The 22,469-nt window shown below is 40.5% G+C and overlaps 2 protein-coding genes across 9 annotated transcripts in view; both read left to right on the top strand.

The window, feature by feature from the left end:
• SLC9B2 (solute carrier family 9 member B2) overlaps positions 1-14,642 on the top strand; it is a 55,043-nt gene extending 40,401 nt beyond the window's left edge. For 4 of the 6 annotated variants that reach the window (XM_070506511.1, XM_070506513.1, XM_070506512.1 and 1 more), the window contains exons 10-12: positions 7,586-7,694; positions 11,286-11,422; positions 14,312-14,642. In XM_070506511.1, the coding sequence (XP_070362612.1) occupies positions 7,586-7,694; positions 11,286-11,422; positions 14,312-14,533 (468 nt within the window). In that variant the 3' untranslated portion in view covers positions 14,534-14,642. Of the gene's footprint in view, positions 1-7,585; positions 7,695-8,273; positions 8,398-11,285; positions 11,423-14,311 lie in introns of all 6 variants that reach the window. The other 2 variants (XR_011502422.1, XR_011502423.1) reach the window with 1 other exon arrangement.
• A 6,725-nt stretch (positions 14,643-21,367) lies between these two features.
• The window catches only part of SLC9B1 (solute carrier family 9 member B1), a 76,609-nt gene continuing 75,507 nt past the window's right edge, over positions 21,368-22,469 (top strand). Inside the window, exon 1 of one of the 3 annotated variants that reach the window (XM_070506518.1) lies at positions 21,368-21,762. The gene's annotated coding sequence lies outside the window, so the exon portion shown is untranslated. The remainder of the gene's footprint in view (positions 21,763-22,469) is intronic. The other 2 variants (XM_070506519.1, XM_070506520.1) reach the window with 2 other exon arrangements.

The following is a 22,469-nucleotide window of genomic DNA, read 5'->3' on the forward strand; positions in this document are numbered from 1 at the left end:
TGTGCCCATTTTTTATGATTGTCTGTTTTTCTTACTGACTTTCAAGATCATTAAAATTATTCATTTCCTTTATGTGTATTATGGAAATTAGCTGGTTGCCATTTATTTAATTTCAAGGTACATTTTTATGGATTTGAACTTGAGAAGATCATATACTATTCTGCTTCATGAAGAAATTAGATGTAGATGACCTAAACTAAATACACATATATCATTTGGGAAAACCAAAGACAACTGTTCAAAATAATTCAGCTTAAAATAATACTACATGAAAAATATATGTTGATTATCAGTCCTGAGGTTGGGTGTGCAGTGCCCTGCAGGTGAGTGGTCTCTGCAGAGGTCTGTAGAGGCAGGGCTTCACTGTGGGCACATGGCACTCCGTTGGAGGCTTTCACTCTCGGGAGGCAGGACATGTGCAGTTGGGCATCCCTTTGCTGTAGAGGAGGGTGGATTGGTGGGGCTGCCTGGAGCCTTGTGTAGATAAGGGACTGAGGCCCCAGGAAAGCAGGCCGCAGTGGATTGGGCTTTGCAGGCAAGGAGCAAGGCTCTGCAGAGCCCTGCTGCAGGCACTGCATGGGCCCAGGGCTGCTGCGTCCTCCTGGGGAGGCTTGGCTGTAAGGCTTATTTCAGGTCTACTTTTTTTTCCTTAGCAGCACCCGTATTATTAAATTCTCCTTTGTGATTTCACGTAACTTAACATCTGACAAGAGGAAAGCTAAAACATAAACTTCCCAGTATAAATTGGGTCCTCTTATCATCCCTCATCTCTTGTAAACATTTGCTCTTGTCAAAATTTGCTTTTCCGTGGCTTCACTTTCCTTGCAGGCCGAGGCAGGTGATCACACATTGCTGTTCAGTCTCGGGTCTGATCTCAGCTCCCTGGCTCCTCGCTGAGCGCTCACTGCTGAGTGCCTTCCATCCTGCCTGGGCTGCTGACCAGCGCACTGCTCTCGGAGCACTCTGGCCCCCTTGTCCGGGACAGAGCTCGCAGTCTTCACTCCGTGAAGGCATGCCACTGTGTGTGCACTGTGACCCTTGTCGAGCATCTGGGAGCTTGCCTGACATTAGCATTTTACAAACTGTCCCTTCACTTTTGAATGGTAACCTTTTTTAGCATTTAAAAAAATAAATTACCAAAGAGAATATTGTTTAGAATAAAGTTTATTTGATTTCTGAGTATGAAAGCGGTATATGCTTATTGTAGAACTTTGAAAAATTTTTTAAAAGTCAGATAAAAGGAAAGAAAAAATGATTTGTAATTTCTCCACCTAAAGCCAACAGCTCTGTAAACTATTTTGGTTTATTTCCTTTCATTTATTCAACAGGAAAATTCTCAAATATGCTTGTAGTAAGTTTCTTCAAATTGAATTTTATAGGTAAATGCTTTCTGTTGTCACTTGTTTAAAAGTCTTCAAAAATTACAACCAACTCATTATATTATACTGTCCTGGGTGAAAAGAGGGAAGAGAATTAATCAATTTTTATTGCCACTCCGTATGGCCCTGTGCTAGCCAGTGAGGGGATATTCTCATTTATTCTCATCAAAAAAACCTTTGAAAAAATATTACCATTTACATTTTATAGAGACTGTAAGTCAGAAGGACTTAAATAACATGTCCAAGGTCACAAAATTAGAAAGTGGCACTGGGATTTAACTCAGGTTTATCGACTCCAAAGTGACCAGAATATACCATCATTGTGCAGGGCACGTTTTTATGTTTCGACATCTATTCGAATAACATATAGCAAGTGTATTAAAAACATTATACTTCCAAACTTTGCAATTTCAGATTGTTTGTAAATTAATAAATGATAGGATAAAAAATAAACAGTGAAAAGGAACCATATCATTTGGAATAGAACATAAAAGAGTAGTTTTAGCAACAGACGTCGAGGGGAAGACGGGTGCCCACCGCAAGTGGACGTGAGCCACTCGCGCAGAAGACAAGGGAGGGGGCCCGGCCAGTTCCGGTTACACGATTCTTCAGAAAACTAGGATGTGAGTCATGTAGAAAAGACCGTTATAAACCAAACAAATCATCTGTTTTTCTGCATTTGCCATAACTTTGCCTGAATTGCCAGCAGCCTGGCTGATTACATAGAAGATCAATGTAATCCCAAAACCCGGAGAGAGAACTGACAGCTTTTTTTTTCATATTTACCTCTGGTTAATCTCCTATGTATGTCTCTTTACACACACACACACACACACACACACACACACACACACACACACGTGGATGCACCATAAGCTTTTTAAAACCAGTCTCTGCTATTTTAAATTATGCTGAAATCCAATATCGTTTCCTTAGGGCAGATTCTTAATGCTAAATTTTTTGGGTCAAATAACATGAACATTTTTAGGTTTTTGACACGTATTACCAAACTGGTTGCTTTCTAGAGTTGTATCCATTTACTTTTCCACCAGTAATATGTGAGGTACCTATATCATTACATCGTCATCAGCTTAGAATAATGTTTATCCAACTTTAGCACCACCTGGAAGTCTTGTTAAATTGGACTTGTGGACCCCACCCCGAATTTCTGATTTAGTTAGACTACGGTGGGGCCTGAGAATGTGTACTTCTGATCAGTTACCAGGTGATGCTGATGCTGCTTCCCTGGGGACCACACTTTGTGAAACACTGCCTTAGAATATTATTGTTTTTAATTTTTATCCTTACTGATAGTCAAAAGTGGTATCTTTTTTTGTTTTATGCCTCCTTGCTTAACAATAAAATTGAATGCTTTTTCATATATTTAGCTATTTGTATTTTTTCTTTTTCTTTGATAGGTTTTTTGTCCATTATCTCCTAAAGTTGAATGTACTGATTATATATATGATATTAGCCCTTTGTGCCTTTTTTATTGTTCATTTTTAACACACAAATATCTTATAGTTTCACGTGGTCCGATCTATCAATCTCTTATTATGACCTTTCCCTCAGTTTATTTTTTCTTAAAGATTTCTTTCCTAGTGAAATCTTACCTATGTTATCTCATTTATTCTTTGCAATAACCTTGAGAGGTAGATATGAGACCCATTTTACAAATGAGGATACCAAGGCCTAGAGATAGTAGATAGAGTGCCTAAGGTCACCAAGCTAATAAGTGGCAGAGCCAGGATGAAAACACACTGTTTGAGTATATGAAAATGATTTCCTAAAGACAGGGTAAAAAAATCTTCATTGAATCACTTATATGGCAGACACTCTCCATATCTTTTCTAATTTAGTACTCAGGCAAGTCCCTACTTCTGGAGGCACCAAACCAATGAGTCCAGGTTTTGGACTGCTTTTCCTCCTTGTTCCATGGTGTAGCATAGGGTCTGAGCACTCAGACTTCCTGGGTTAAGCTCAGCCCTACACCTGAGTAGCTGTATGCCCATGTACAAAGTATCTGACTTCTCAGTCTTCGATTTCCATATCTCTCAAGTGGGGAATGATAATAGCAACAACTTCATAGAGTGGAGGATTAAGTGAAATAATCTATATAAGGCAAAGTGCTTAGTCAGAACACACTAATAATTTTTATGACTATCTCTGAGCAGCACAATGTAATAAAAAGAGCATAAAATTTAATCTATGGAAATTGGGATTCCAGTCCCAGAGATTCTACTGTCTAGATGTGTAATCCCAAGCAAGTCACTTACCTTCTCTAATACTCAGTTTCCTCAACTGTACACTGAAAACAATAATAATAATCACTAAAGAATTATTGTGGCTATTATGTGGGAAAATGGAAATAAAACACTTGTAAACTCAGTGCTGTAGCTATATTGTTGTTGAATTATGCTTTGACAAGCTACAATATTTTATAAAATTTTGTTTGCGCCTGTAGTTTTCTGACATTATCTCATACTTTCCTGCTTGGTTTTCCTTATAATCTTGCCATTATTGTATTCAAATGCACTCACTTTTTTAAGGCCTTTTTCATCTATATTTTTCATCTGTTTTCAAATGCAGTGCTTCTTCTGATGACTTTAACAGCTACAGGATGTTTTTCTTGATATATTTTCAATCTTCTGAATCTTGAAATCTTCTCTCTAAGAAGAGAAGTGTCAGCTTAAGTAGATATTTAACTCATGATGAAACTTCTGTTTCTCTTAACTTTCTCTTTTTGTCCATAATGGAAAGTGATTTCCATTGTTGAAGATTCTTACTAATGGTGCATACAGATAGGTAAAGTGGCCTTAACTTTCAGTGGACACCACAATCTTCATTCCTCTGAACTCATGTCTTCTTTTGTACTTAGCCTATTTGATGACTCCTTTTTCTTTCTTTTTTTTTCCTGAGGAAGATTCACCCTGAGCTAATATCCATTGCCAATCTTCTTCTTTTTATTTTTGCTTGGGGAAGATTGTCACTGAGCTAACATCTGCACCAGTCTTCCTCTACTTTGTATGTGGGTCACCACCACAGCATGGCTGATGAATGGTGTAGGTCCACGCCTGGGATCTGAACCTGCAAACCTGGGCCACCAAAGTGGAGTGTGCCAAACTTAACTACCACACCACGGGGCCAGCCCCTCTATTTTCTTTATAAACAGATTCATTTTAGTTTTGAAGTTACAAAAAAACCCACAAGAAGGTACATTGTGGCTCCTCTCTCATCTTTAAGTTTTACAATATATAGGGCCATGTCTGATATTAAATTAGTCTACAGTATTACAATCAAAAACCAAATCGTGGGGCCAGCCCTGGTGGTCTAGTGATTAAGTTCAGCATGCTCCGCTTTGGTGGTCTGGGTTCAGTTCCCAGGCGCAGATGTACACCACTTGTCTATCAGTGGCCATGCTGTGACAGCAGCTCACATACAAAATAGAGGAAGACTGGCAACTGATGTTGGCTCAGGGCGAATCTTCCTCAGCGAGAAAAAAAAAAAAAAAACCAAATTGTGGCCTTTGTCCAAGTTTAGAAATAAAAACAATTTGATAGAGAAAACTCAATATGCCTCTGCTTTCATTGGAGTTCTCAGTACATGAAATACTTTCGAGGACTTCTGTTAAGCCATTAGTCATGGCAACAGAAGGCTAAGTAACCTAAAATTAATAGAGTTGATTTTTTTTCTTTACAACTATGGATATCAGCTAAAGTCTGAACTTTAGCTATGATATACTCTAAAAACTAAATTAAAAAGTAAAATTTAAAGATATGTAGAAGGGTGGCATCTGGACCTTAGTTTGGCAGACGATTCACTGTCATTAAGTGATAAAGGATCTTGGACGTTATCTAATGTAAACCTCTCATTTTACAAATGAGGAAAATTAGGTGCTGAGAGGCGAGTGGCTTGCAGTTGGTGTGTGGCAGAATTTGAACCTCAGTCATGATCTGATTCCTTACGATGTGAAAACATAACTTTATAATGATATAGGAATAGAACTATATAAATAAATCAACCAACCCCTCATATACGGTGTCTTTAAACATTTATAAACTAAGAGGAAATAGAATCTTCACCTTAATAAACATACCAGAAATAACAAAAATTAAGAAAATAGGGAAACGAGGTAATCCTCCTTTGTCAAACTGCTGAGTACGTAAATGGAAGTATAGATCCTTAGATGTGTAAAAATGGTAAAAAAATGTTAAAATGCCGTTCAAAAACATAGATTCTTATTAGTTGATTGAAAAAATCTGTTAAATGTAAATTCTTAGACACTGTTAAGGGTACTGCTAAATTGCCCTACAAAAAAAGCATTATCAATTTGCTCTCCTACCAATTGCTGAGTTTCCTTACAGTCTTATAAATACTAGACATTATTAAAACTTTTTAGTGTTTTTTTCCAATATGATGGCTCCCCCCCCCCCAAAAAAATATATGGTATATCATTTTAATTTGTGTTTCTCTGATTACTGAGTTTTAGTATGTCATGTTTTTTGGCCCTTGTGTTTCTTCTGGTACAAATTACTTGTGCGTATGCCTTGCCCATTTTTCGATTAGGTTCTATGTCTTTTTCTTATTGATTGGATATTGCTCCTTATTCTGTTACACATAGTACAGATATTTTCCCCTGGTTTGTCACCTATCCTTTTTTATGGTTTCTTTTGCCACAAAATATTTTCGTTTTATTCTAGTCAATTATGTCAATCTTTTCCAAGGGTTTTTGTATTGTGTGTTATAAAGTTAGTACTTATATCAATTAGGGTCTTAGAAGGAATGAGAAACCATATAGTAACTGGAATAGGGAAAGCTTATTATTAACCATACTGGGGATTGTCTTGTAAGATGTAAAGAGGCCCCTAAAGAATATAGGAATAGCAGCTATAAACCCCTAGGGCTGAGATGCAGCATCCGCTTCCACCTCCCCACCCCACCCCACCTACTTCGGCACCCAGGGCTGAGAATCCAAGCCTTGTTAGAGCCTTGGTTCACTGGATGGCAGAGAAGTCACCATGGTACCCTGCCTGCAGAAGTTGCTGGAAATCTACCCTCTAAAGGTGTATGGGGTGGTATGTTGCCCAGGGCAGTTGGCTATGAAATCACCCGAGGAGGAGGCTGGGGGCAGCTGCTGACCGCTGAGTGCTGCTGGCCGCCATACACCCTAGGAGCCTGGCTCTGGAGAAGCCACCCGGGCTGCAGGACCCGGTGCGGAAGCATCCTGCTAGGAGGAGCCACCGAACCAGACGAGCGCCTTCCTCTTGGAGTAGCTCTTGGGCGCCCTCTAGTGGCAAAATTTAATATGGTCCAGCTAGCAAAGGGGAAAGACTTAAAAGGGTCCAGCTCCATCTTCTTTTTTTTTTTTTTTTTTTTTGAGATTTTATTTTTCCCAAGCCCCCCGGTACATAGTTGTGTGTTTTTAGTTGTGGGTCCTTCCAGTTGTGGCATGCGGGATGCCACCCCAGCATGGCTTGTTGAGCAGCGCCATGTCCACATCCAGAATTCGAACCGGCGAAACCCGCGGCCGCCAAAGCAGAGCGCGCGAACTTAACTACTCGGCCACTGGGCCAGCCCCTGGCTCCATCTTCTGCAGAGCAACAATTGAAAGGAGGATTTGGAGCCGAGGGGCAGTAAGTTAATAACTGGCACAGCACTTCACTATACCGGAATTTTATTTTTGTGCATGATTTGAGATAGTCATAAACAGTATTCTTTTATAATAAAATAAAATTGGAAACAACTTAAAGGTCTATTAATAAAGAAATGGTTGAATAAACTATGGTACTTCCATATCATACATTATTATGCAGCAATAAGGTGCATTTCTATATATATGTATAAATATTACAAGATCTTTTAATCATATTGTTGAGTGAAAATTAACTATAAAGTAATACTAAGTATTATGGACACACACATCATGTATTCAGAAGTCGAAGTCCTCCTGAGATGACTTGATGAGATTCTTTATAGTTAACATCCTTTTGCAAACCAACACCAACGCACCTTATGTAATACCTTAACTGTTAGAAGTATCTTTATGCAATTTTTTGCTGTATTCTAGCTACCTTCTTATTTATAGATGCCACATAGATAAAGCCTGTCTCAGGTCAAATTGACTCAGATTTCAAATTAGTAAAATTCTTAGATCTTCTAACTTCACATAATAAAAATCCCTGTATGTGTATGTGTGTTTCTTTTAGGCAGAGGTTGAAAAGATTATTGCAGTGGCCTGGGATATCTTCCAGCCCCTTCTCTTTGGACTGATTGGAGCAGAGGTATCTATTGCATCTCTCAGACCAGAAACTGTGGGTGAGAATTTCAAAGTAGTGTTTTTGCTAAAATCAACTTTTTATATTCAGTTGTAGTATCTGTAGTAGGTTTATATTTGGTGGTTCCCATTGTCACAATTATATAAAAAGTTAATACTGATCTTTTAAGCAGTTGGTTAGAAAAGAATGTTTGTCAATCTAAGACAGTAAATTTTATGCCTTAAATATTGTTGCTTGTAAAGAAAAGTGTCGCTCTTAACTACTATCAAGAAAATGCAGGCCTTAAAATTTTTTTCCAACGATAAGAATGTTCATCTAGGCTTGTCCTGATCAAGGGCCAGAATTTTAAAGATAATTAGGCAGTTCTATAATATGTATCCATGGGATAGAAATGTTTGTTCATTCATTCTTTTATTCATTCATACATTCAAAAGCCATCATATTAAAACTGTTGACTTTTAGTACCATACTCAAAAATTAATTTGTACACGTATACAGATGGTCCCCGACTGACGATGGTTTGACTTAGGATTTTTTGACTTTACCATGGTATGAAAGTGATATGCAGTCATTAGAAACCATACTTCGAATTTTGAATTTTGATCTTTTCCCCGGCTAGCGATATGCCATATGATCCTTTCTCGAGATGCTGGGCAGCCGCCAGTGAGCTGCAGCTCTAGTCACCACAGGATCATGAGGGTAAACGACCCATACACTTCTACCCTTTCTGTTTCTCAGTTTCAGTAAGTATTCAAGAAATTACATAAGATAGTGAACATTTTATTATCAAATAGGCTTTGTATTGGATGATTGCCTAACTGTAGGCTAATGTAAGTGTTCCTAGTACATTTAAGGTAGGCTAGGCTAAGGTATGATATTTGGTAGGTTGGGTGTATTAAATGCATTTTTTTCTTTTTCTTTCTTTCTTTCTTTCGTTTCTTTCTTTCTTTCTTTCTTTCTTTTGGTGAGGAAGATTGGCCCTGAGCTAACATCTGTTGCCAATCTTCCTCTTTTTGCTTGAGGAAGATTGTCGCTGAGCTAACACCTGTGCCAGTCTTCTTCTAATTTGTATGTGGGATACCGCCACGGCATGACTTGAGAGCGGTGCTAGGTCCACACCTGGGATCCAAGCCTGGGAACCCTGGGCTGCTGAAGCGGCAGGTGCGAACTTAACCACTATGCCACCAGGCCAGCCCAAAGTGTATTTTTGACTTACAATATTTTGACTTAAAGTTGACTTTCAACTTATGATTGGTTTATCAGGATGTAACCCCATCGTACATCAAGAAAGACCTGTACTCATTATTTCCTTCTTTTCTTGCATCGCAGTATTATTCCGTCCATACTAGGGATCCCATCCCTGCCACCTCCTTCTAGATCTCACACATAGAGTCTCCCCTTTTTCTGACACATCTTCAGATATCCTTGTCACAGCTTTCTCTTCTGCAGAATTGAAACAGATTTTAATCTCTCCTATCTTAAAATAGTATCTTTCTATTCTGACGCATGTGACAACATAGATGAACCTGAGGACATTACACTGGGTAAGATAAGCCAGTTACAGAAAGACAAATCCCGCATGATCCCACTCCTGTGAGGCATCCAGAGGAGTCAAATTCATAAGGACAGAAAGGAGAGCGGTGGCTGCCAGGGTTTAGGCGGGGAAATGGGGACTTGCTGTTTAATGGGTGTAGAGTTTCAGCTTTGCAAGATGAAAATGTTCTGGAGATTGGTTGCACAAAAATGTGAGTGTTTAACTTAATGCTGCTGAACTGCACACTTAAAAATTGTTAAGATGGTAAATTTTACGTGTATTTTACCACAGTCAAAATTTGAATAAATATATATACATATATATATATATCCCTTCTTCATTTCACTTCCCCCCTCACCTACCACTCTCTCTCTCTCTTCCTCTTTTCAAACTTTTCTAAAGAGGTAACTGTGTCCCCCTTTTCCATTTCAACTCTCATGCCCTCCCTCAGAACATTTCAGCCCAGCTTCTGCCCCATTCCACAACCAGCCCCGCCCTCACCACGGTCGTATTGCTGGATACACGAAATACGTGTTAGTCTTGACTTGACTTGATCTCTCAGCAGCATTGGACGCTATTGACCTCTTTACAACACTTTTTACGTTGAATTTTTACATTTTCCAGTGCCCTCTGAGTCTTCCTTTACACTATATATGGCTTAAGTGCTGCTCTTCCTCCAAGTTCTTTCAAAAGATTTCTACACTTCACGCTGGGTATCATTTCTCTGAGCTCAGCTACACTCAGTGGCTTCGATTATAAACTATGTAATTGCAAAATCTTTATCTCGAATTCAACATAGCCAGTTGCTGCTTGGACATCACCACTTGTAAATCCCACAAAACTTGAGGCTCAGTGTGTCCAAGGCTTCCTCATCATCCTCCCCAGACTGCTCCCTCCTGGGAATGGGATCGTCCCTTTTGTATCTTGTACTTAAGGCAACAAATACTTTTGAAAATCTACCACGCTGGGAAAAATACCCTCCAATAAAGAGCCACAGAACCTTTTCATAAAGAAACCATGTTGCAGATTCACAATAGAGCATCAAGCAATGTCTGTCTGGTGTTTTACCAGCCTCTTGAACTTGAGAAAGTTATTTATCCTTTCTGATCTTCATTTTTTTTCAACTGTAAAGTGAGAATAATTACTCCACAGGTTGTAAAGATTAAGTAAAGAGATGCATTTAAAGCTTAATACAGAACCTAGCACAGAGCAAGCACTCAACAAATGTTACTTTTTCAAAAACCACCCTATTACCTAGTACTCACCTTAGCTTTGCCTTTCTCAGGTCCGGTAGCTTGCCTTGCCCTAGTCACAATCTCTTATTTTGCAAATCAGAATGAACTTACCTTTATCAGCAAAGGATTCTGAAGGACTGAACGAAGTAGCTGTACACATCAGCCAGGGTGATGGGCAGTCAGTGCGCACACCAGTATGGGGAAACAGGTGTAGAAGCCAGTGTCTATTCTGACTGGTCAGTGCCCAGCCAGCTCTCTTCTGACTGCCTGATTGCCTCCATACTTGCTGATAAATATTTTGAATATCACCTCTGGTCTTATCCTCTGTAAAGAATTCTCAACCACTTTGATGAAAATATTAAGTTTTTTCTCTTCTGCGCTCTCTTACCGGTATATTTACACTGCACTCACCTTTTGGTTCTTTATGTTTCTGTCTTCCTCTGACTCTGGAGTTCATGGAGGCAAAGTCTGTACGTTATGCGTGTTTGGGTATCAGAACCTAGTCCAAATTCTGTTATGCGTAGTTATAGTTTAATAAATTCTTGTTAAATAAACACATGGGAAAAAGTGTGGTTCTTGCTATAAAGCATAAGATAAATAACATTCAAATCTCCTTTGTGGAAATTCAAATATATTTAGTTAATTTCTGGCTTTAATTTAGGGCAAATACCTTCTTTTAAACAAATGGTCTGATTGATCCTTAATATTGATGTTTTGACAAATTATGCCTAATCATTTTTGTCTTTTTAATTTTTTAATGTTTTTAGATTATTTCTGTTGATAGAATTTTGAATCAATAATCAGGAGATTCCATTTCTTCCCCAGTATTTCGTTATGTCTAAAAATTGAGTATTTCTTACAGGCCTTTGTGTTGCCACCCTGGGTATTGCAGTACTGATACGAATTTTGACTACATTTCTGATGGTGTGTTTTGCTGGTTTTAACATAAAGGAAAAGATATTTATTTCATTTGCATGGCTTCCAAAGGCCACAGTCCAGGTAATGATGGATCTTAACTCCTATTTCAATATGATCCCTTAAAATTTTGAATAAGAGGGCTTGTCCAAATTTGGTGAACAAAAGTAACTAAAGTTTGATTTATGAAAAGAATTTTTACTAATCTACTCTAAAAGTTTTATTTTTGGTATGCTGATTCCTTTAATATGATGGCTCATTTAAATTTCTTTAGATCTCCAGGGTACAACTGAAAATCCAATAAATCCCTATGTTACTAGAAAGCAGTAGTAGAGGGAGGGAAGAGTTTGAATTTTCATCAGTCAGAGCTCTCTGAATCACCTAGAGATTTTTCGTTTTGATGTCTTCTAAGAAGAGAGTGAAACAGAAATAGCGCGGCCCATGTTAGTGTTTGGAAATACTTCACTGTCAATATGATTGATGATCAGTTATGCTCAACCTCGGTCTTTATATATAATGGAGAAAGATTTATTGAGAAACAACTCAGAAAATGCTTTATTGATTTCCTAGATTATTAGTTAATATTAAATTTTTCAAACCAGCTGTACTTCCTGTCAGTTGTCTCAATCACATGACCCAAAATTTGTGCACTCTAACAAGGCACTAACAGGTGCTTGAAATTATTGACCATGCATTTGGTAGAATACCTATAATTGCTAATTAAATTAGAACTGTATAGATTATCATTTGTTGCAAATAGCCCTGATTGTATTGTATATTTTCAGACTAATTATAGCAAACAAGATTTAACTGTTGCATCCTTGATTATTTTGCAATTATTTAAATATGTAAATTTCTATTTCATGAGATGAAAATCAGATATTTTTAATTTAGGAAACTTTGAGGGTTGTGTATGCTCTGTAACTATATGCCAGATTTGGTGTGGCTATAGGTTTGGGCATTATCCCAGAGAAGTTTTTTTTTCATCAGACTTTGAAAGATGTCTGGGACATAATGGCTAAGAATACTGTGAGGTTTATATGGTACAATAAGTGGAATAGTTTCTCCCTCAGTGTCTCCAGCTTCTACACTACTTCTGGTAACTTTATTAGGTAACTATCAAAATAATTACTCTAGTAGCTTTGGTTTGAAAGATTTGTTTCTAAAGGTTAAAATTTGAAAGACAGCACTTTCCTGCTGTCAAAGCAAATTTATAATAAGGAGAAATTATCTTGGATGTGGTGAATAATGTATGTACTGTGAAGCAAGTATTGTATGGAATTTTCTTTTTTCTTCTTTTGCCACTGCCTAAGAAACAAGACTTTCTTGTATGTTTTTTTCCATATTAGTGTTCTTCAAACTTTTTGGTCCATGACCTGCTGTAAGAAATATATTTTAAATCACAATATATTTTAAATCAGCATACCTACAAACCTCAAAACATACACACACAACGGAGAACTGAAAGAGAAATATACATTGTAATGAGTGCAGTTCTTGCCAAGAATTCTTGAAATGTTGAATTAGTTATGGTACAAGGAACCTGAAATAACAAAGAGCCCTCACATACAGGGACTAAGTGAGATAGATTTTTCCTTCTCTCCCACCAGCAGTCCAGCATGGACACTCCAGAGCTGGCAGGGTGACACTGTCCTCAGCGTGTGCCTTCCATCAGTTCACCATTTCTCATCAGGGGGAAGGGGAAAAAGAATGATGTGCAAGTGTCCATTTCTCTTCAGGGAACAATCCAAAAGTAGTATTTATCACTTCTGCTCACCTCTCAGTGGCCAGAACTTAGATATATAGCTTCATCTAGTTGCAAAGAAGGATGAAAAAAAGTCTTGGTTTGGACAGCAATGTGACCAGCTAACACTCAGGAGTTCTAGTTTAGAAGGGAAAAGGGGCATTCAGATATTTGTGGGCAATTAGTAGTCTCTGCCATTGTGTCTCATCCACACCAGCATTCTCTCTTCTGATTCATTGTCCTAGAGGACAACATTGTTGTGTTTTGTGGAATAAGGGAATAACCAGATTGATTAATATATTATTTTCCCAAGTGCACTAATATGGCATTTTGCCTCTAAAAGAAAATGAAGGTTTTCATAATACTTCCCAGTAGACAAATTTTAAATAAAACATTTCACCAAGACCTAAGGCAAAGAGTTCACCAAATACCTAATAAGATTACCTTCAAGTTTTGACAGTGCCTACCACTTTCAGGTTTCTTTATGTTTAACAATTAGTTTAGCTCTATAGCAATACATATTCTTATGTTTTTTCATTTAAAACTTTGCCATCTTCCAGTAAGTATCACTACACTTTTTTTAAAAGATTGGTATCTGAGCTAACATCTGCTGCCAATCTTCTTTTTTCTTCTTCTTCTTCTTCTCCCCAAAGCCCCTCAGTACATAGTTGTATATTCTAGTTGTGAGTGCCTCTGGTTGCGCTATGTGGGACGCCGCCTCAGCATGGCCTGATGAGTGGTACCATGTCCACCCCCAAACCAGCAAAACTCTCAGCCGCTGAAGTGGAATGTGCAAACTTAACCACTCGGCCACAGGGCTCACTGCACTTTTTCATCTTGTTCTTTTTTAATTCCAGATTCCTGAAGATAAAAGAGTGAGATGACCAGTGACTTTCTTTACTCATAAGGAATTTAGTATACAGAATCATGTTACAGTCAATTATATCATGAGGCTGTATTTACCTTGTGTTTTGAAATATATTTGCCTGATATTTTTGTAACGCTGCCTTCTGCAACTAGGTACATATGAATCACCATCCCTTCCCCATGCCAGGGCAGGAGAATTTTCAGAATACCAAAACCAAGTGCAGTACACTTTGAAAGAAAGAACTTTCTTAGTTGAACAAAAGAACAAGCAGTTTGTTTTTGCAAATGATAAAATAATTCACCTTTTTTCTATGTGCCTGTCTTATATGCCTGTGTCCAACTTTACCATTAAACTTTTACAGGCTGCAATAGGATCCGTGGCCTTGGACACAGCAAGGTCACATGGAGAGAAACAATTAGAAGAATATGGAATGGATGTGTTGACAGTGGCATTTTTGTCCATCCTCATCACAGCCCCAATTGGAAGTCTCCTCATTGGTTTGCTGGGCCCCAGGCTTCTCCAGAAAGCTGCACATCAAAATAATGATGGAGAAGTTCGAGGAGAGCCCTCTGAAGAAGTTTAGAGGTGAAAAGAGAGAATGCTAAATATATGATTAGAAAGCTGTACCAGAGGCTGCTTTTATCAAGATAGATATTGAAATATATAATATTTAAGCTTAAAATGTAACAGAACTTAAAGTGTGGTTATTTCTTTAAACAGCATTTTCAGCCATTACCCTTTCCATGTAGGTGGTAATGTTCTACATTTCTAGCCTGATTTCTCTATCTTCTTCTTTTTTTCTTCAAACACTCCATCATTATCTTAATCTGTGTGGGGAGAAATACTCTTTAATGTACTACCACGATATCAGATTAACAGGGGAAAGACCGAGTTCGGTGTGGCGTTCTGCTGGCCAACAGCTCGCTCTGAGTGACTGTTGCCGCCACAGTTTTATGATGCGTGGCCACCTAGCCTCTCATACCTTGAGTTGTTTTTGGATCCTCTTTTCTTTTTAAATACATTGTAATCTCTCATCAGTTTCTCCCCTCGCTTTCCCTGTTAATCTGCCTCTTCTCCATTTCTGCCCCTCTTACTACCTTTCTGTGAAGTATTGTAACTGATTGGCCCCACCAAAATTTTTATGTACACAAAGCATCTTCATTGGCTCTTCCTCTTGCACCTATTTGGATGACAAAAGCCCTCATTCAACTTCCTGCCTGGCTCCACAGAGTCCCCCACTTCAGTGGCCCCTCTGAGTTTGCCTCCCGCTAAGACGTGCCCTGGTCTAGCCCTTTCTTAGTTGTTTCTTGTGACCCACGTCTTCAGGCTCTTCCTGTTCTCTAGGTGACAGAGAGCCAATTTTCAAATCTATGCCACTCTCAAGAATATCATATTAATCAGGGTAAGTTAAGCTGCTATAATGAAGAAACAAGAAATACAGTACTTAAAAGAAAATGGAAATTTATTTACCTCTCATGAAACTGGCTGCCTGGTCGATGCTGACAGGGTTACTCTGCTCATGAGGTCTACTGAGATTTGTGTCCTTTTTTTTTTCGGAGGAAGATTAGCTAACATCTGCTGCCAATCCTACTCTTTTTGCTGAGGAAGGCTGGCCCTGAGCTAACATCTGTGCCCATCTTCCTCTACTTTATATGTGGGACGCCTGCCACAGCATGGCTTGCCAAGTGGTGCCATGTCCGCACCCAGGATCCGAACCAGCGAACCCTGGGGCCGCCAAAGTGGAATGTGCGAACTTAACCGCTGCGTCACCAGGCCAGCCCCGATTTGTGTCCTTCTGTCTTGATGTTCCGCCACGCCCTAGCTTAGGACACAGGTTGGAAGTAGATCTCTCCCATGTCTCTTTTCTAGCCTTCAGGAAGAAGGAAAAAAGAAAGTCCAAGGCAAGCAATTTATTTTTAAGAAAGTTGTGAGGAAGTTAGACACATCTCTTCTCTTACCTTCTATTGGTGATAACCACACCCAGCTATGAGGAAGCTGAGAAGTGTCTGTCAATAAACATTCACATTCCTATGAAGATGGAAAGATCAGATTTGGGAGTCAGAGGTACCATTGTATTGGGTGTTACCATCACTTAGTAGCATGTTCTTGCATGTTAACAAGGGCTTTCTAAAGATAGTACCTTTGACCAAAAAACTGACTTCTGTGGCAGGAATTTCAGACGTTGTGACATGACAACAGAGATGATATTAGAAGAAAGGCTTATCTGCATAGGTCATATTTTATCCCACTTATTCAACAGACCATCTTGGCTTTGTGTATCACCCATAAGTTTCTCTTTAGTCTAGGTCAACTCCTGCCTAGTTGCTAGAATAATCATGTTTAAATACAGTTTACACCTTTTATCATGTTGTATACCTGAAGCGTTTATTACTTATCACTTCCCATCTAAACTCTTTAATCTAGAATTTGAAGTTGAAGCTAATCTTGAAGGAGATATTAAATACGTATTAAATGAATGAATTAGAATCTTCTGATCCCACCAAGCTGATCTGCATATAGCCTGTCCACTCCTCTCGTCATTAGACTACCATTCCAGCCACTGCCACCATGACTTTCACCCCTGTCCAAAACTAGCTTAATTCTTATTAAGCTAACACAATATGAAGCCTTAACAGGCTTAATTTTTATGTCAGCCTGACACTGGTTACTCCATGGTAATATATTCCCTTAGTGTTTGTGCTCTCAGTTTGGACTGGGTTAATTCATGCCGAAGTTCAGACGGATGTTTCAAACTGCACTTCGTTGGTTAGGTGCCCCTTGGTGGTACCATAAACCGAATGCTCATCTGGTCCTCCACTTTCACAGACTCTGAAACTAGATCCATTCAACAAATACTTACTAAAGGGCTTTGGTGACCCAGGCACATTATTAAGACTAATATTGTTCGTGTCCTTAAGGATCTGACAGTCTGATAGAAGAGAGAGACAATTAAACAAGAGATTGAAGAATGGTGTGATAAGTGCTGTGAGGCAAGAAGTACAGGAGTGCTAGGGAGCTCGCAGCAGGAGCCCCCAGCTAATCCAGGGGGTGGCCTCGGCTGGGACATGGGGGACGATGAGGACCTGGACAGCAAAGGGCACGTGAGACCGAAGGGCGCAGCAGTTAGCGCTCGTTCCCACCTTCACCAGTAGTTTAAGTACCAGGCTTTGAATACTTACTAACTTATACAAAGTACAGTTAGTATAAGTAAATGAGAATGTTATTATAAATATCCAAGTCCCCAAAGAAGTATCAGAAATGGAACTTCAGTGTGAAGAAATAGTTGAAGAGCCCACTAAGCCCCTGCCGATAGCGTGTTCCATTTTGCACAGCAGGCAGCAAGCTCTTTCCTCCCTCTCCTCGGTGGATGGCCACTGTCTAAATCTCTGTGACTCTGTCCAGTACTGGCCTCTGCAGGGCTCACCGTGTGAAGTCTCAGGTTCATCACCACATCCTAAGTCACAGCTCTTGACTTGGTTGGTGAACTCAGAGTTAACTTGATACAGAGTGTTGACTCCCACCAAGCTAATTTACTCCACCCCAACCACAGATAGAAAGGGTTACTTTAACCTCTGGGTGCCTGAAAGAAGGCTGTATGTACCCTACACACACTTCTGTCAGAGGACTTAGAACCTTTTTTCAGTTTTTTTTTTTTTTTTTTTTTACAGGTTTGTCTCCTATTAAATCAGCCCCTTAGGGGTGGGAGCCTTGTCTTGGTCATCTTTGAATCCTCAGCACTTTGCACAGGGCATGGAACACAGTAGGCATTTAATAAATGTTTGTTGACCAAATCAGGAGATCCTCTTCCAGTATCAGAAAACTCCTTGCCACTTAAGAGTTCAGATCTTAGACTGCTTCGTCGGTCTCAGTCAGCGCGGGCTACTACAGCAAAACACCATAGACGGAGGGGCTTAAACAGCAGACGTTGACTTTCTCACAGTTCTAGACACTTGAAGTCCAACAGGAGGGTGCCAGCACGATTAAGCTGTGATGAGGGCTCTCTTCCTGGCTTGCCGATAGCCTCCTCTCCCTGTGTCCTCACATGGTGGGGAAATAGAGGGGTTTGGGGCAGAGTGTGCAGCCTCTCTGGTCTCTTCTTATAAGGCACTAATCCCATCATGAGAGCCCCACCCTCAAGACTCGTCTAAACCTAGTCACCTCCCAAAGGCCCTACCTCTAAATACCATCACACTGGAGGTTAGAATTTGCTGCGACACAATTCAGTCCACAGCAGGGGTGTCAGAGTTCCAAGGATGGTGCTAGATAAACAGAATAAATTCTTGTTCTTCAGTGCCCTTTTCTCCTAGGGCTGGTGTCATCCATCTTCCCTCTGAGAAGCTCTTTTTTTTTTAAGCAGACTAAGTTTCAGCTCTTTAAGTATTAACTCCAAATAACCCTGATGAGATTTGAGTGTCCTCAAAATTTCCTCAGCCATAGATTTGCAAATGATCTCATCCATTACATTCTTTAAAAATAATATTATTTTTTTCTGATTACAAAATAATATATTTCCATTGCAGAAAATTTAGAACACAGAAAAGTGCAAAGAAGAAAACTGAAACTACTCTTAATGTAAACACCCATTTTATGATTCTTTTAAATTTTGCTCTTACAGTTTTGGGAGGTGTCTTATTTTCAGAAAGATATATCATCCACTGAATTAGTTGGGTGAAAGGTAACATAAATACTTTATATTTGAGTTCCGTGAAGATATATATATTGAAGAATTTTTGTTGTCTATAATGAATGCTAAGCTTTCCAAAAAAATCATTTATTCACCTGGTAATATTCAAATATTCACTTTGCAATGAATAAAACAGACATGTTTTAAAACAGACTTATGTTTTAAAATCCATTCATTCACTCACTCGAAATATTCTCATAACATGCCTACTATGTGCCAGGCATTATGGTTGCTGGGGAATACAGTGATGAACATGATAGTCAAGGGCTCTGTTTGGTGGAACTTGTATTCTAGTTGGGAGATTGACCCTGTGGGGAATACAAATATGAATGAGACATGATACTTGCCTCCAAGAACCTTACAAGAAAATAAAATATGTACAAATAGCTGTAATCCAAAGGAAGGATTCAGAGTCTGAGTGAGGGGAACTTCTTAAAGGAGATGACACTTGAATTGGACCTTCAAGGGTGGCTATGGTTTGCATTGGTGGGTTAATATTAGGGAGTAAGGTGAAGAAAGGATTAAGTAGGTGGAGGGCCAGTATATTAGCAAAGTTTAAAAACAGTAAAGCTTAGGATATAGTAAATGATTGACACTTAAGGTTGATAGAATTAGTGAGAGGTAAGACTGGAAGAGAAGATTGGCACTTAATTCATACCAAATATATCATTAGCCAAATTTCTATTTTTATTGAAGTGCTTTCAGAAGTACAGAACCATTTATATAGAAGATATTTTAAAAACTATTTTTGGGGCCGGCCCCGTGGCTGAGTGGTTAAGTTTGCGTGCTCTGCTGCGGTGGCCCAGGGTTTCGCTGGTTTGGATCCTGGGCGCAGACATGGCACTGCTCGTCAGGCCACATTGAGGCGGCGTCTCAAACTCCACAACTAGAAGGACCTGCAACTAAGATATACACCTATGTACCAGGGGGGATTTGGGGAGATAAAGCAGGGGAAAAAAAAAAAAAAAGATCGGCAACAGTTGTTAGCTCAGGTGCCAATCTTTAAAAAAAAAAACTATTTTCATCATATTAAATTTATTGAAAAATGCTGTCATGAATAAGGTTCTCCTTGTTCCTCAGAAGTTTTTTGCTTTCAATGGCATTGATGCTAATATAAACAATTTAATTATTTTTAAGTTGCTGTTAATTTTTTACGAGAAAAAATATCAGATGTTTCTTTAGATGTTGTTTAATCCATTATTAGATGTTCATCACATTGTCCTTAAATAAATGAAGGACATTATTTTTTAAACATTTCTGAACGTATTTCTATATAAATAATTTCTGTAGTTCTCCGTAGCAGGTGGGAATTGCTTCATGCCATTTTGGGAGCAAGTAACATCACAAGTGTTAGTTGACTAACTCAAATCTGGCCTGAGCCCTCTGACCTGGTGAGAATTCCAAAACGCCATTTGTTGATGTGCCCTTCACTTCTTTAGATGGACCCGGAAGCACTTCACCTCCAGCAGTCCACTGCATCTGAGGCACAGAGCCGTGCCCTGGAGGTCATCGGACTTCTCTCAAAGGTCCTTCCTCCCAGTATCCTTGGGGATCTACCTGCTTTCCCTTTCCCTACCATGAGAACAAAGCGTTTAACCCTATAAGCACAAAAGACTTTGTCTACTCTTCTAAAACAAGGAGGAAAATAACTTTCCATCTTTGCTGAGATGTCTACACCATGCTGAAGGTGGGAGGGGGTTACAATGAAAAGAGAATTTCTCATTGTCACCCAAGAAAGAGTTGTAATCTGAATCAGATCTTAAGTGATAAATAGGAAAAGGAGAAAGAGAACACTGCCGATAGACAAACTAGAAAAAACACAGAGGCAAAAAGGAGTACTGTCTGCAGGAGGAAAAGTTCGGATTATCACAAGAAAAATTAGATACAAAAGAGCAGTTTGTCCTTCTAAGAAGTTTGGATATTCTCCCATAATAGTTGTTTTTGTCTATATTTTAGGAAGCTTGGAGATTCCATTAGAGGAACCTTATAGACAACCTTTGGGATTGAGAAATCAAGGCTTCTGGGCCCACCTTCAACCAGAGCAGTTCTGCTTTCATTTGTTTCCTATGAAGGTTATTTTGTGAGGGGGGAAAAGCCAAAGGTTCTATACTGATAACAGGATATTGTGTTTACTTTGTACCAAGCCCTATTCCAGACACTTGCCAGGTATCAATTCATTTATTCTCACCACCACATCCTTTACAGTGAGAAAACCGAAGCTCAAAGAGATCATGTAATTGCCGGTGGTCCCATAGCTAAAAAGTGGCAGCGCTGAACTTTGAACCCTGACGGTCATGACCCCACAGACTATGCCCTTTTACGATTGCACTATACTTAAGCTGATTTAAGGGGAAATACGATCTGAGTTTTGATAAATTACTTCTGGCACGTGCAGCCCCTGGCGCTGTTTTTTGGCTAACGGGCTCTGTGACGTCAACTCTGTCCCTGGACTTGTATAACCCAGTAGGTCAATAGTCAGAAAAGACTGAAAACACATCAGGCGGTCCCAGGTGATCCTGGAACCCAGGCCTCCTCAAGCCGAGGCGGCCGCCAAGGCACTGGAAGGCGCCGCCGCCGCCAGCCCCGCCCCGCCCCCACCGGCCTGCACCCTCAGGCCCCGCCCCCGACCCCCGACCCCCGACCCCTGCCCCCTGCCCCGCCGGCCGGCCCGCCCGCTCAGGCCCCGCCCCCGCCCCGCCGCCGCCACCCGCCCCGCCCCGCCCCGCCGCCCCCGCCGCGCCCGCGGCCTTCAGCCTGGCCCCGTGACCCTCGCAGAGGTCCGCTCCTGGCGGCTTCTGCCAGAGCGGCGCGCGGTCTCCGCGGCGGTTGCTGGGTGCCAGGGCCGCTCCTGGGGCGGCGGGGGATGCTAAAGGAATTGTAGGTAGGGTCCATTTTTCTCGACACTGCCCCTTTCCAGGCCCCGGGGCACCAGCGCCTCGTCCCCCGCGCTGGTCCCTTCCGGCGGCCGCGGGAACGCCGCTCCCCCTCCATTCGAGGGAGCGCCCGTCTTCTCCCCACGACGCGGGGCACAGCCGCGGACCCCTCCTCTCCCCCGACTCGGTCCTTCACGCCCTCGCGTCCCTCGCATCGCTGCTCCTGTTCGCTGCCTCCTCTCTCTCGTCTTACAGGTACTCACAAGTAAGAAAAAAGCGGGTCTGTCAGTCCAGACCGCACAATCCATTTTATTCAGCGCAGCCTGTTGTACAAATAGTGAATACCTGCACAGGAGCCTTCACGCGCGCCTGTGACTGGAGACGTGGCCCAGGATTGGCTGCTGATGCAGGGAGAGCGCTCCTCCGTGCTCCTTGACCCTGCCCCGCTCCCGGTGTTGGCTTTCTCACAGTGGACCGCGCTGTAGCTCAGTGCGTTTAGAGGATGGGACAGCTGTTGCACATGCACCGTGTGTCAGGCGCATCATTTAGGAGGCCGCCCAAGAGCTCTGCAGGCCCACGCCAGGCCCCTGACGCCCTCCAAGTGTGCCCTGTAGTCTGTGACAGATCAGACGCAGTGATGGAGAGGGCGATTGGCCCGGTGGCACTGAGGGAGGCCACACCCTACTCCCTGGTTTTTCGCAGGGAGGTAAATAGAACTGTTATTTGTGCAATACAAATGCAGAAAATTAACAGATTACTATCACATCTAAAACGTCTTAGTCGTTTGGCACATTATGAAAACCTATGAAATGCTATTCATATTTGTTACTTTCTATGAGTACCAGAATTTATACTTGTGTTTCTGTCAGTTGATTCTCTCTTGTCATAAGCTCCTGCCCATTACCAGACAAAAAGAAAGAGGCAGGTGCAGGGATAGTAATATATAAGGTAACATTTTGATA

This window comes from Equus asinus, chromosome 3, assembly GCF_041296235.1.
Source record: "Equus asinus isolate D_3611 breed Donkey chromosome 3, EquAss-T2T_v2, whole genome shotgun sequence".
Classification (NCBI taxonomy): Eukaryota; Metazoa; Chordata; class Mammalia; order Perissodactyla; family Equidae; genus Equus; species Equus asinus.